Source organism: Delphinus delphis, chromosome 12 (assembly GCF_949987515.2).
Source record: "Delphinus delphis chromosome 12, mDelDel1.2, whole genome shotgun sequence".
Classification (NCBI taxonomy): domain Eukaryota; kingdom Metazoa; phylum Chordata; class Mammalia; order Artiodactyla; family Delphinidae; genus Delphinus; species Delphinus delphis.
In genome coordinates, this window is record NC_082694.2 from 27,314,672 (window position 1) to 27,327,169 (window position 12,498).

The 12,498-nt window shown below is 44.8% G+C and overlaps 1 protein-coding gene across 7 annotated transcripts in view; it reads right to left on the minus strand.

Annotated features, from left to right (window-relative positions):
* DGUOK (deoxyguanosine kinase) overlaps window positions 1-5,566 on the minus strand; it is a 35,916-nt gene extending 30,350 nt beyond the window's left edge. Inside the window, exon 1 of one of the 7 annotated variants that reach the window (XR_009521518.1) lies at window positions 5,342-5,564. Coding sequence is in view for 4 of the 7 variants with exons in the window: in XM_060027510.1 (XP_059883493.1) it covers window positions 5,342-5,483 (142 nt within the window). In the remaining 3 variants the exon portion in view is untranslated. Of the gene's footprint in view, window positions 1-5,341 lie in introns of all 7 variants that reach the window. The other 6 variants (XM_060027510.1, XM_060027511.1, XM_060027512.1 and 3 more) reach the window with 6 other exon arrangements.
* Between the last annotated feature and the right edge of the window lie 6,932 nt (window positions 5,567-12,498).

Consider the following 12,498-nt stretch of genomic DNA (forward strand, 5'->3'; position numbering starts at 1 on the left):
GGGAGCTCACTTTCTGAAGACAGGGACTAACCTTATTTCCTTTGCATCCTGAGTATCCGGCCAGGTGCTAAGAATGGAGATGGATGGATGGAATGAGGTGAATCACAGAAACAGAGAATCCAACTTATTCCAAACACTGTATATTGGATACAATGTTTGGATTAAATAGGTCTTTTTTTTCCCTAGAATTCTTGCCCAAATGTTTATACTTAATGAGAGTAAAAGATGACATTAGTGATGTTAAATCACTAATTTTGAATGCTGGAGGATATGTTATTTAGGGAAGCTCTCCACTGCTTTACATACAAGTCTCTGGATGGCAAAAGTGAGGTTTCTTCTCTGTTGGGTCTTTGAAAATCAAAATGAAAAAAACAAAAAGAAAAACAAAATAAAACAAAGTGAGACTAGTCTGAGTTGACTCACTGACAGTATTTCCTGCGGCGATCCTTTCTTCAATTTAGGTCTGTAATCATAAAATAACTGGCTTTGGAAGGCGATAATACACTTTAGTGATGAACACACTTAATAGATAGGCTAGGTATTTTATTTTTCAGATTTTAAGGGATTCTAGGTTCCAAGCTTTTGACTCTTAATCACACATGGCATATGGCTCATAACACAGGCTAGATGCCCTTACTTGCTACTTCACTGATCCATTTTCCTTACATGCTGCCATCTGCATCCACAGGATCAGATTAAGATGTAGAGCAGCAGGACTACAAGAAAAGCATATCTAACTCTATGATAAACATATCTAACTTCAGCTGGGACAGGGGTTCACCTTCCCCTGTTCAGGTTTCCTGAATGGATACTCTCATTTGGGGGGATGCCACCTGTGGTTAGAGAACAAGATAACTATTTGATCTGATAGTAAAAGCAGTTTACCGTATTTCCTCTGTGGACACCAATGACTAACTTCCACATGGATATCACAGCACAGGATTCAAGTACCTGGTAAACACTGAATGAGTACAATGGGCCAGGTGTGGGTTAGGTGCTGGTGACACAAAGATGAACAAGACACTACGTGGCTAACCCAGGGAAGGTACTGAAGGTGCAGACAATCTCAACAGAACTCAAGTGCTTGCAGCAGTTGAGGGTACAAAATGTTATGTGAGCACACAGAGGAGGAGGTGCCCCATTCTGTCCAGGGAGAGTCATCACAGTGTGTGGGGTGATGGAGAATAATAGGAGATAAAACTAGAAAGAGCCAGATTAAGGTCCCCCAGTCCACTTCTCATCAGTCACACTTTCTTTAGGCAACTGCATTCACTTCCAAGGTTGCAACAACTACCCCCACAAGTCAACAACTTCCATAGCTGAGATCTCAGTTCCAATCTGTCTCTTCACTGCAGGCACGTACCCTAATCTACCTCAGAACATCTATCTGTGTTTGTCTCAGAGGCACCTCCTCCAAGCATCACTCTTACCTCCCCAGACTTCCTCTTCCTTTATTCCCATCCTCAGTTTTCAGAGTCACTGTCCAAATTAAACCTCCTTATCCCTCACCTCCAAGTGGCCACCAAGTCCTGTCAATCCCACTTCCAAACTCTTTCTCAAACCATCATGTCTTCTCTGTTCCGCCATTCTCTCTGTTCAGGCCTACATCTTCCCTCCCTCCAACGACTACAATAGCCACAAAACCTAGTCTGTCTACTCCAAACTCTATTCCTATTCATACATTCAACAAATTGGATGCAAGGTACAATGGGTACTATAGCAAACGAGACATACAAAGTGCCTGCTTTATGAAGCTTTCTTTTTATTTATTCATTCTAGCCAATTCCCTTTTAAAAATCAATGTGGCCATGGCACATACTGGCCTTAAGTCTTCGGTATCCTCCCACAGCCTACACGAGAAACTCCTAGCTGTTTAACGTCTGGCATATCCTACCCTTCCAAACTCTTGTTCTGCTATCCTCTCACAGGCCCTTTAAACTTCAGGCACAAGCCTGATATTAAAACTGCATGTTTCTTCAGGCTCTGCGTTGGCAAGTGTTACTTCCTGTGCCTGGAACACTCTTTCCTCTAGGGTAGGAATTCCTACCCCAGAGATTCTGAGTTTCCATGTCCAAACATAGCACTCATCACACAGCACAGAAATTATGTTTAGAAGTCTGCTCCTCCCACTTAGTTGTGAGTTCCTTAAAGGACTGCATGAGAACGCAAGAAGGATGCATAGAAATCTGGAAAGGTGAAGAAGAAAAGGTCAGGAAAATTGGGAGAGGCAGCTCAAACCTCACCTGATGGTCTGTCCAAACCACTTACTTTGTGAAATACTCTGTACCTCTCTGGGCTCTGAGGACAGAGCTTCCTTTAGGGGCATGTTTCCCAAAGTACGGGACAGAACATCTTTAAATAACACCATGAGGCAGGCAGCCCTTCTCATTCCTTTCAATGTTTCTGATTTGGCTGGAGAAAAACACACAGCTGTGGTGACTGGTCTCACTTTAAATTCAAGACCACTAAGTCCAAATGGGTCCTTAATGCCGCCCAGCAATTCTATATTTCTTCTGCTCACTCACCAGACTACTTGTTTTTTTTTTTTTGCGGTACACGGGCCTCTCACTGTTGTGGCCTCTCCCGTTGCGGAGCACAGGCTCTGGACGTGCAGGCTCAGTGGCCATGGCTCACAGGCCCAGCCGCTCCGCGGCATGTGGGATCCCCCCGGACTGGGGCATGAACCCATGTCCCCTGCATCAGCAGGCGGACTCTCAACCACTGCGCCACCAGGGAAGCCCTCACCAGACTATTTCATGTCTTTCCTCTCTCCTCACACTCACTCTTGGCTGATCTTTCTTCTTATTTCACCGAGAAAACAGACACAACCAGAACACCTTCACCAAGTTCCTGCCACTCCTGCTAGAGTCAGTAATCACTTATGTTGCCATTCATCCCGTTATTAGGGATAAACTGTGCTCCTAGGTAAAGCCAACCTCTCTCCACTTGGGCAAGAAATTCCATTCCTTCTTGCTTACTAAAATCACTCTGGAAAGTCTATCCTCTCTCCTGTTTCACCAATCTTTTCCCTCTCTACCAGCTTATAAATATCATCTAATTCCTCTTACAAAAAGAAAAAAAAAAACGAAAAAAACCACCTTTTCAACCCTCTTCCCATTTCAGCTACCACCCCACGTCTCCCCTTTCTAGGAAAACTTGCAAATAGTTGTCTTAACCCACTGTCTCCAATGCCTCACCTCCCATTCTTCTGGAACTTATGCAATCAGACTTTCACCCCCCCCCAACTCCTATAAATTGCTCAAGTTCACCAAAGAGCTCCATTACTTAAACAGCATTACACAGTCAATCATTCCTTCCCTGAACACCTTCGCTTGGTTTCCAGCATATCATTCTTTTGGCTTTCCTATTTCAGTGGTCATTCCTTCTCAGTCTCTTTTGCTGGTTCCTTCCTATTGCTTCAATCTCTCTAATATTTGCGTGCCCAGGACGTGGTCCTTTTCATCAACACACACAGGCTCCTGGCTTTAAATACCACCTACATGTATAACTCCAGTCCAGGGAGACTCTCAACTCTGGACTCATATATCCAACTGACTATTCAACAATCCTACTTACATATCTAGTAAGCATATAAAAACCTAACATGCCTAAAACCAAAAACTTGACCCTCTTCCCCCAGGCTGTTCTTCCCACACTTCTCCATCTAAGAAAACTGGAACTCTTGTCTTTCAAGTTGCTCAGGCCAAAATGATTAGAGTTATCACTGACCCCTCTTTATCTTATACTCCACATCCTCCTGTTACCAAATCCAGTGTACCCTACCTTAAATGAAAGTAGAATCTAATCACTCCTCACCACCTCCACTGTTACCATCCTGGTCCAACACATCATAACTCATCATTGCAACAACTTCCTGACACCTTCTATTTTCAACATATCAGCCAGAGTGATCTTTTTATAATCTATGTCATATCATGTCACTTGACTGCTCAAACCTTCCAACAGTTTCCCATCTCAACCAGAGTAAAAATCCATAATGGACTATACAGTCTATACAATCTAGCCACCTCTTACCAACTGACCTCATCTGCCCCCACCTTCCCCCTTGCACACTCCACTCCAGCCACAACGACTTTCCGCCTGTTCCCTGAACACGCTTCCCACCTCAGGGCCTTTACACTTGGTCTTCCCTTTGCCTGGAAGATTCTTCTCCCCATTATCCACATGGTTCACTCCTTCACCTTCTTCAGGTTTTTGCTCAAATGTCACTTTTTCAGTGAGGCCTGTCTTGATCATTCAATTTAAAACTGCAACTTCCCTCAATCCCTCATCCCTGAATTTTCTCCATCACACTCATTATCTAACATACTGTTTACTTTGCTTACTTTATATTGTTTATAGTCTGTCTCTCTCTACTAGGGTTCCCTGAGAGCAGAGACTTTTATTTGTTCTGTTCACTGCTGCATCCTCAGTGCCAGGAACAGTGCTGGAATATGGAAGTTGTTCAAAGGGCTATATGTTTAATTTGTAAACTGAGAAATTCTCAGTTTGCTGCTAGAATGTCTTCAATACTTAACACTTGCTAATCCCTTTTTAGGGCTCAGCACTTTAGCAGGTAAAAGCCTCAAGTAAGAATTTAGTAACATTAGAAACATTTAGTAACACTGAAATGTTTTTATTTTAAAATTATTTTTATTTAAGGTACTGGACTTCTATTCTCTCTTATAACAGTTATTTTTAATTTAACACACGTTTTTAAGTTTAAAAAGTGAGCTGCTTCTAAGAAAAATGCTAAGAAATTATAGTGGGAACAGCAAAGAGACATGGCAAAAATAGTGAAAGTGGTATCTGAATGACTGGAGTTTAGGAACTCTCTTAGGGTAGGGTTGCCAGATAAAATAAGGACACCCACTTAAATTTGAATTTTAGGTTTTTTTGTTTTAGTGTATGTTCCAAATATTGCATAGGACACACACTAAAATATTATTCGTTATCGGAACTGCTATTTTAAATGGGCATCCTCTTTTTCTCCCCTAAATCTGGCAACCTTACCTTAGGAGAACAAAGAAATTGCACCCTGCTCCTTGTCGCTTCCATTTTTCTCTACCAAAACAAGCTAGCTCTTGTCCTATCTACGGACTGCGTGGCTTTTATGCCTCAATAAACCTGTCCCTGTGGGAGAGTACTGAGGCCTGACGTCTGAAAAATCCAACTGGCAAAGGCCCACAGCGCACCTTGAGAGGCGAAAGGTTTGGCAGCTCAGAACAAGCAGTCTGGCCGCATCTGCTCGAGAGGGAGGGGGTTCCAGGCCCCCTTTCCCAACCTCTCAGGCACCTGCTCTGCGGAGGCCGAGGCTTGGCAGCTACTTTCCGGCCCTTACCAATGTTGCCTTCGATGGAGAGCCTTCTGGGCCCGCGCCCCGCGTGTAGACCCCTGGAGGGGGGCACACCCTCGAGTGGGCGCTTAGCCATGGACTTGGAGGATGCTCGCAGCAGCCTTAGATAGAGCCGGCCGGCGATCATCCCACCGATGATTCACGAAGCGATCACTTCCGCCGAGAGCACTTCCTCCCACGGTGTTCACGCGCTCCGGCGCGCCGCTGACGTCAGGGGAGAAGTGGGTGGGTTGAGTTGGCTTGAGGGGAGGGGCCAAAGGGACTACTCTGTTCTCGCGATGTTTGTAATAAAGAGTTGCAAAAAGGAAGACTCCTAATGTGGGGTTACGGGAGAGTTTAATGACAATTGGAGTTGGTACTGTGAGGTTCGCCCCCTCCGTTTCTGCCCACTGGACAAACTACGTTTAAAACGACACATAAGTCAAGAATTCCATCACCTTTGCATTTTTGTATCGCTTTAGAATAAATTTCATAACTAAAGACAAATAAAAATAATGGTAATTTTAAACGAGTTTTTTTCCCCAAGTGTTTGTTGTCTGGCTCTTATTCTAACATGGGGAAAAAAATTGGACAGTTTTAAGTAGGAAAATGATGCAATCTGATGATTTACACAAATTAACTTTTTCCCATTCCCTGTAACTTGCACCACAATGCTGGCACCTTATTGAATAAATTAACAAATTAGTTTGTCAATTACACCCCCACCTCTTATTTTGCCTCTTGAATAAAGTTCACTCAATCTATTTGCATAGTAGCCAAAAATTCCGTAAGAATAAAGAGGGTGGAGGCTTAGGGACTATGTGTGGAACTCATTTAAACCAGATAGATTGGGTTCTTGGGGTTGAACCATGGCGGGGTGAGGAGGGGGGCGGGGCGGCTGGTGGGGATTCAGAATAGGGTTTGTAAAAGCTTGAGAAGAGCAAGGGTAGAGAGAGATTTGCTGGTGTATAGAACTGGAGTCTAGCTGTTGGTGGAGAATTGTGTTCTGCAGAGGGACAGGGACAATTCTGAGCTGCTGCCAGACTGGCTTTTTCCTGCCACACTCCATGGTCATAATGACTTCAGAACTAAGGATTTATGAAATATAGTCAGTGGGTGCGTCCACCTTCCCCGCTTGACTTCCACAAGAGTCAAACCAGGAGTTAACAGGCAATCCGGCATTCGGGCAGCACTCTTAGACATGGGAGTTTTTAGGAAACCAATCTGATTGCCAGAAGGTTTGGGGAGGGGCTGGTGGCTGGGACTGTTGTAGGAAAAAATGGGGCACAAGAGGATGGTCATATCCCAGGTCTCGGGTGAGTCCCTGGGACAGGCTGCCAAGTGAGGGTCCTTGATTTCTCGCTGGAAAGAATTCAAGAGCGAGATATAGTAAAGTGAAAGGTTTATTTAGGGAGATACCCACTCCGTAGAGCGTGGGCTATCTCAGAAGGCAAGAGCACCAGAGGTGCGGGGGTGGTTAGTTTTTAAGGGCTGGGTAATTTCATAGGCTAACAAGTGAGAGGAATATTTTAACATCTTGGAGAAGGGGTGGGGATTTCCAGGAATTGGGGCACCAGCCACTTTTGTGCCTTTTTTGGTTGGCCTTGGAACTGTCATGGCACCTGTGGGTGTCATTTAACCTGCTAATGTATTACAGTGAGTGTGTAATGAGTCTCTAGGTCTACTGGAAGTCAACTCTTCTGCCATCTTGGGCCTAGTAGGGTCTAATCGGCTTTTGTGGTATCCTATTCTTCTTAATGGTTGTGCCATTCTTTTAATGACTGTGCCCTGCCCCCTTCCTTCCTGTCTCAGGGTAACTGTTTGCAGAGCAGGCACAGGACCTTTTTCCTATATTGTTGTTTATATGGGATGGCTGAAGTGACATTTGTATATCGTATTAAGCACAATCTATTAAAAAATAGATTGCAAATTTAGGATAAGCTGGGTGGAGCGCTAAAGGATATTGGAGCAGCTAAAGTCTGTCCCATCCCCCACTCCCTCCCCTGCATCCACCTCTCTGTAGAAATACTACTTACATTTCTTTATCTATGTAAACTCTGACTTGGGAGAATATCCATCGAAAAAAGTTTGAGAGGCTGTCTGCACCCTTATGGTTTCCCTTGCCTTCATTGCCCTCAGGGTCACTGTGAAGGGTAAATATGGAAGTTGTTGGCAGGTTTAGGTGCAGACAGGAAACTAATCTGTTCCTAAAAGTTAGAGCACCTAAAAGTCATTTAAAAAAATTTTTACAGTGAAGTACAATATATAGTGAAGAAAAGAGCATGTATTGTAAGTGTACAGTTTAGTGCAATTTTCACAAACTGAGCGCACTCTACTACCCAGATTCGGATCAAGAAACAGCATTACCAGCATCCCCAGAATCCATTTCCCCTACCAGTTACTACCCCCAAAGGTAACCAATAACCTGACTTCTAACAGTAGACATTAGTTTTGCCTGTTCTTTACATAACTGAAATCATGTAGTAAGTACTTCTTTCATTCAACATAACATCTGTGAGATTTATGTATGTTATATATGTAGTTGTAGTTCATTCATTCTCACTGCTGTATGGTATTCCACTATGTTGTTATACCACAATGTGTTTTATTCATTCTACTCTTTTCTTTTTTTAAAAAAAATTTATTTATTTATTTGGCTGTGCTGGGTCTTAGTTGCGGCATGCGGGCTCTTCGTCGTGATGTGCGGGATCTTCTAGTTGCAGCATGTGCGATATAGTTCCCTGACCAGGGATCAAACCCGGGCCCCCTGCGTTGGGAGCATGGAGTCTTAACCACTCGACCATGAGGGAAGTCCCCTTATCCATTCTACTCTTGACGGACATTTGAGAGTTTCTAGATTAAAGCTATTATAGATACCATTGCTATGAATATTCTTTTTTCTTTTATATAAATTTATTTATTTGTTTGGTTGGTTTTGGCTGTGTTGGGTCTTTGTTTTTGTGTGCGGGCTTTCTCTATTTGCGGCAAGTGGGGGCTACTCTTTGTTGCGGGGTGCAGGCTTCTCATTGTGGTGGCTTCTCTTTGTTGTGGAGCATGGGCTCCAGGTGCGTGGGCTTCAGTAGTTGTGGTGCGTGGGCTCAGTAGCTGTGGCTCACTGGCTCTAGAGAGCAGGCTCAGTAGTTGCAGTGCACGGGCTTAATTTCTCCGCGGCATGTGGGATCTTCCCGGACCAAGGCTCAAACCCGCGTCCCCTGCATTGGCAGGCGGATTCTTAACCACTGTGCCACCAGGGAAGTCCCGCTACGAATATTCTTGAATATGTCTTTGGTAAAGTTAAGTACACATTTCTCTTGGGCATATGCCTACAAGTGGAATTGACGTATGCTGGGCTTCAGTAGACATTCCCAAAGAGTATGCAGTTCCACAGTGTTTGACTGTACCAATAGGCAGTGCCACCGTCAGTGCGTGAGAGCTCTGGTTGTTCCACATTCTTGCCAACAATTGGTACCGTCAGCTTTCTTCATTTTATTCATTCTGCTGTATAATGGTGACTTGCAGTTTTAATCTGCATTTTCCTGATGATCAATGAAATGGAACATTTTTTCGTATGTTTATCAACCATTTCAGTAACCTCTCTTGGGAAGGACCTGTTTAAGTCCTGTGCCCATTCTTCTATTGGCTATCTGTCTTTTACTTACTGTTATTGTTCTTTGTATATTCTGGATATGAGTCCTTTGTGAATATTTTCTCTCACTCTGTTCCTTGCTTCTAAAAGCTTTTACATTTGGGGGATGTATAGTGTAAAGTAAGAAACTAAAATGTCTTTTGCCTTTTAGTTATCCCACTATTATTGATGATCCTTCTACTCCTCTGTATTTCTTTATGCTTGTTTTATTATGTTTACCATGCATCAAAGTTCAATATCTTTCTTGATCTTAATTCCAAGTTTCCAGGAGAGAGACTCTGATTGGCCCAGCTGTGGCCAAAAGGTAAGTTTTCAAGAAACAGATGTGAGTGTTGGAGCCCCACCCCAATGTGCACGAGGAAGGAGGGCGATTAAAGGAATTGTCCGGAGCAAGGGAGAAAATAAGGTGGTGATCAGTTCTTCCTGGAAAACAGCGGTATGTTGGTGAGCAGAATTATGTCCCACTTGCCTGGAGGAATAATGTCACTTCCTGCTCCTGCAGGATTGTCGGATATCTGCTGGAGTTTATGAGTAAAGAGTTGATGTTGCCCCACGGGGACTTTAGTCCTTCAGCATCCATTCCTTCATCCAATATTTGCTGAGCTTCTGCTATGTACTAGACACTCTGCTTAGTCCTTAGAGAGAGCTCTGAAGTGCTGCTGACAAGTAAACTGATCCGTGTTACCAAAACGCTATGCAACCATTAAAAATGAGGAGATAAACATACACAAATGTGACCCTGACTTTCTTCTGCAGCTTGGTGTCTGGTCAGTTATATTCTCATCTACATCAAAAATATTCTAATGTACTGGATTGTGCTAACTCAGTTTGGTTAAGCTGGGAAGTACGCTTCCAGAATCTCCTTCCTGACAGGGCTCTGAGTTCGAGTTGGTCAAAAGAGGACCTGGTGGAGATTTGGAAAGTAGAATGGGAGCCTCAGCTGCTCTGAGGAGATCTCTGTTGTCAGACACTGTGACAGACAGATGTGCCCACAGATAGATCCCAGCAAGTTCTCAAGGCCTAGTGACTCCTCTCTGATCATCCCACAGCTCCCTTCAGACCTTCACTTCCCCAGTTTGTCCCACTTTTGGGCAGCCTCATTCCTGTAATAACCCCCTTATCCCCGTAATATGCATGGTGGCTCTGCTCACCTGAATGAACTCTGACTGATAGACCTAATCATAAAAGGAGGCATATAGGGAATGGTTAAGAGTGTGGGCTCTGGATTCAGACAGCCAGAGGTGAGGATTAAGAAAGGTAATCCACGTGCAGCATTTAACACACCTGCCACACCGTTACCAACCAATAGGTATTACGTAATAAGTAAGGTAATGCTAACATTACTCAGTGCCTGGGATGTTATTTCTATTTGGTTGACTTCCTATTGAATTTACACTCTCCTCAAGCCACTGTAACCCATCCATGCTCTCCTCTCTACTAGCATATAACTTGACTTCCCCTGCAGAATTCTAGGACAGCACTTATTGAAGTGCGGTAAGATCAGGTGGGGTAAGGAGGGGAAAGACGGGTCATCCTCCCCTTCTTTCCCCACATGGAGATTCTGCCGTGCCTCTCCACAGCAGGGAGGGTCAGCTCTCCACACTGCCCTAGCGGCATCTCTGTGCCTGGGCATCCTACCGCCTCTTCCCTGTGCTTTCTCTCCCAATAGCCTGTGCCTGTGGCTCTTCTTTGCAGGACTGCACTCAACCTACTGGAACATTTTTCCTGCACAGGAGGAAATCCTGGGACTTTCTGTCCCGCAGGAAGTACCTTCACTTATCACTGATATGTGACCATGAAAGCCTGGCTCATTGCCTGCAGTAAGGTTTATACTCCAGGGCTCTCAGGGGACCAGGCAGAAGCCATCATTTTCTGTCCTGCCTCTCCCACTCTACTCACTGATTTCTACCGAGAGCACTTCCTTAATAAATCTCTTGCATGTGAGTCCTCATTTCAGGGTCTGCTTCTGGGAAACCTGTCCCAAGACATAAATCCTCTAGGGGTTTTTGAAAGTATGCTTCTTGGGGCTTCCCTTGTGGTGCAGTGGTTAAGAATCCGCCTGCCAGTGCAGGGGACACAGGTTCGAGCCCTGGTCTGGGAAGATCCCACATGCCGCGGAGCAACTAAGCCTGTGCACCACAACTACTGAACCTGCGTGCCACAACTACTGAAGCCTGTGCGCCTAGAGCCTGTGCTCCGCAGCAAGAGAAGCCACCACGATGAGAAGCCCGCGCACTGCAATGAAGAGTAGCTCCCACTCGCCGCAGCTAGAGAAAGCCCGCGTGCAGCAACGAAGATCCAATGCATCCAGAAGTAAATAAATACATTTATTAAGAAAAAGAAAATACGCTTCTCTACTGCACCCCCAGAGGGCAAGTGCAGGGATGGTGGAGGAAGAATGTCTGACATTGAGGTCTGTGTGCTTCCACTGGGCTCCACTGTCTCCAAATGGGTGTGTCTGGGAAGACCAGGTGGGTTCTGTTCAGGAGCATCAAGGATGGGACCTGGCCAGGTGGCAGGAGCAAAGGGCACACCAGGCAGAAGTAAGGACTTAGTTCTGCCAATAACTAGCTGGGAAATCTAGTTAACTAGTGAACTAGCTATAAAATGAGAATGACACTAGTACCTGCCTCATAGGGCTGTGGTGAGGATTAAATGAGAAAATCCATGGAAGCTCTTAACCTAGTGCCTGGCATATTATAAGCATTCAGTCAATGTTAGCTGTTATTATTATCCCGTATTTTCTCATAGTATTTTGTGAGGGCTTCTATTTCACCTCAAATCATTGTCTTATATGTATGTGTCTGTCTCCCCCTTTATGCAGTGTGACCTTGATGGGCAGGAATCATCTTTGTGGGGTACATAAATCCCATTTGGCCTCATCCAGTAATTGCAGATGCCAAAAATTCAGTAAATACTTGTGAAATTAAACAGACTTGACCAAGGGCAGGGAGTGGGTAGCAAGTAATGAGAGAGAGACAGAGACAGAGAGAAAAGGAGAAGAGAGAGGGGGAACAGGAGTGCAGGAAGAGAAAATATTCTTCCTTGGGATGCTGCTCCTTTCTTGATTAGCTTTTGGGACAAAATACAACTTAGTCCTCAATGACAAAGGACCTCATAGAGATTTTAAGCCCACTACGACCATCCTTCACCTAAGTTTAAATAACATTGTGTTTGAACCACTCACATGTTACAGCTTATAAGCCCTGCGTTTCCCTTTCTGTTCACAGTCTCTAGTGTATCACCCTTGAGTACAAGGACTTACATCTATGAAAGCCCTTGTTTCTTTCTTTCTTTTCTATTTTTTTTTTTTTTTTTTGCGGTACGCGGGCCTCTCACTGCCGCGGCCTCTCCCGTCGCGGAGCACAGGCTCCGGACGCGCAGGCTCAGCGGCCATGGCTCACGGGCCCAGCCGCTCCGCGGTATGCAGGATCTTGCCGGACCGGGGCACGAACCCGTGTCCCCTGCATCGGCAGGCGGACTCTCAACCACTGCGCCACCAGGGAAGCCCAAGGCC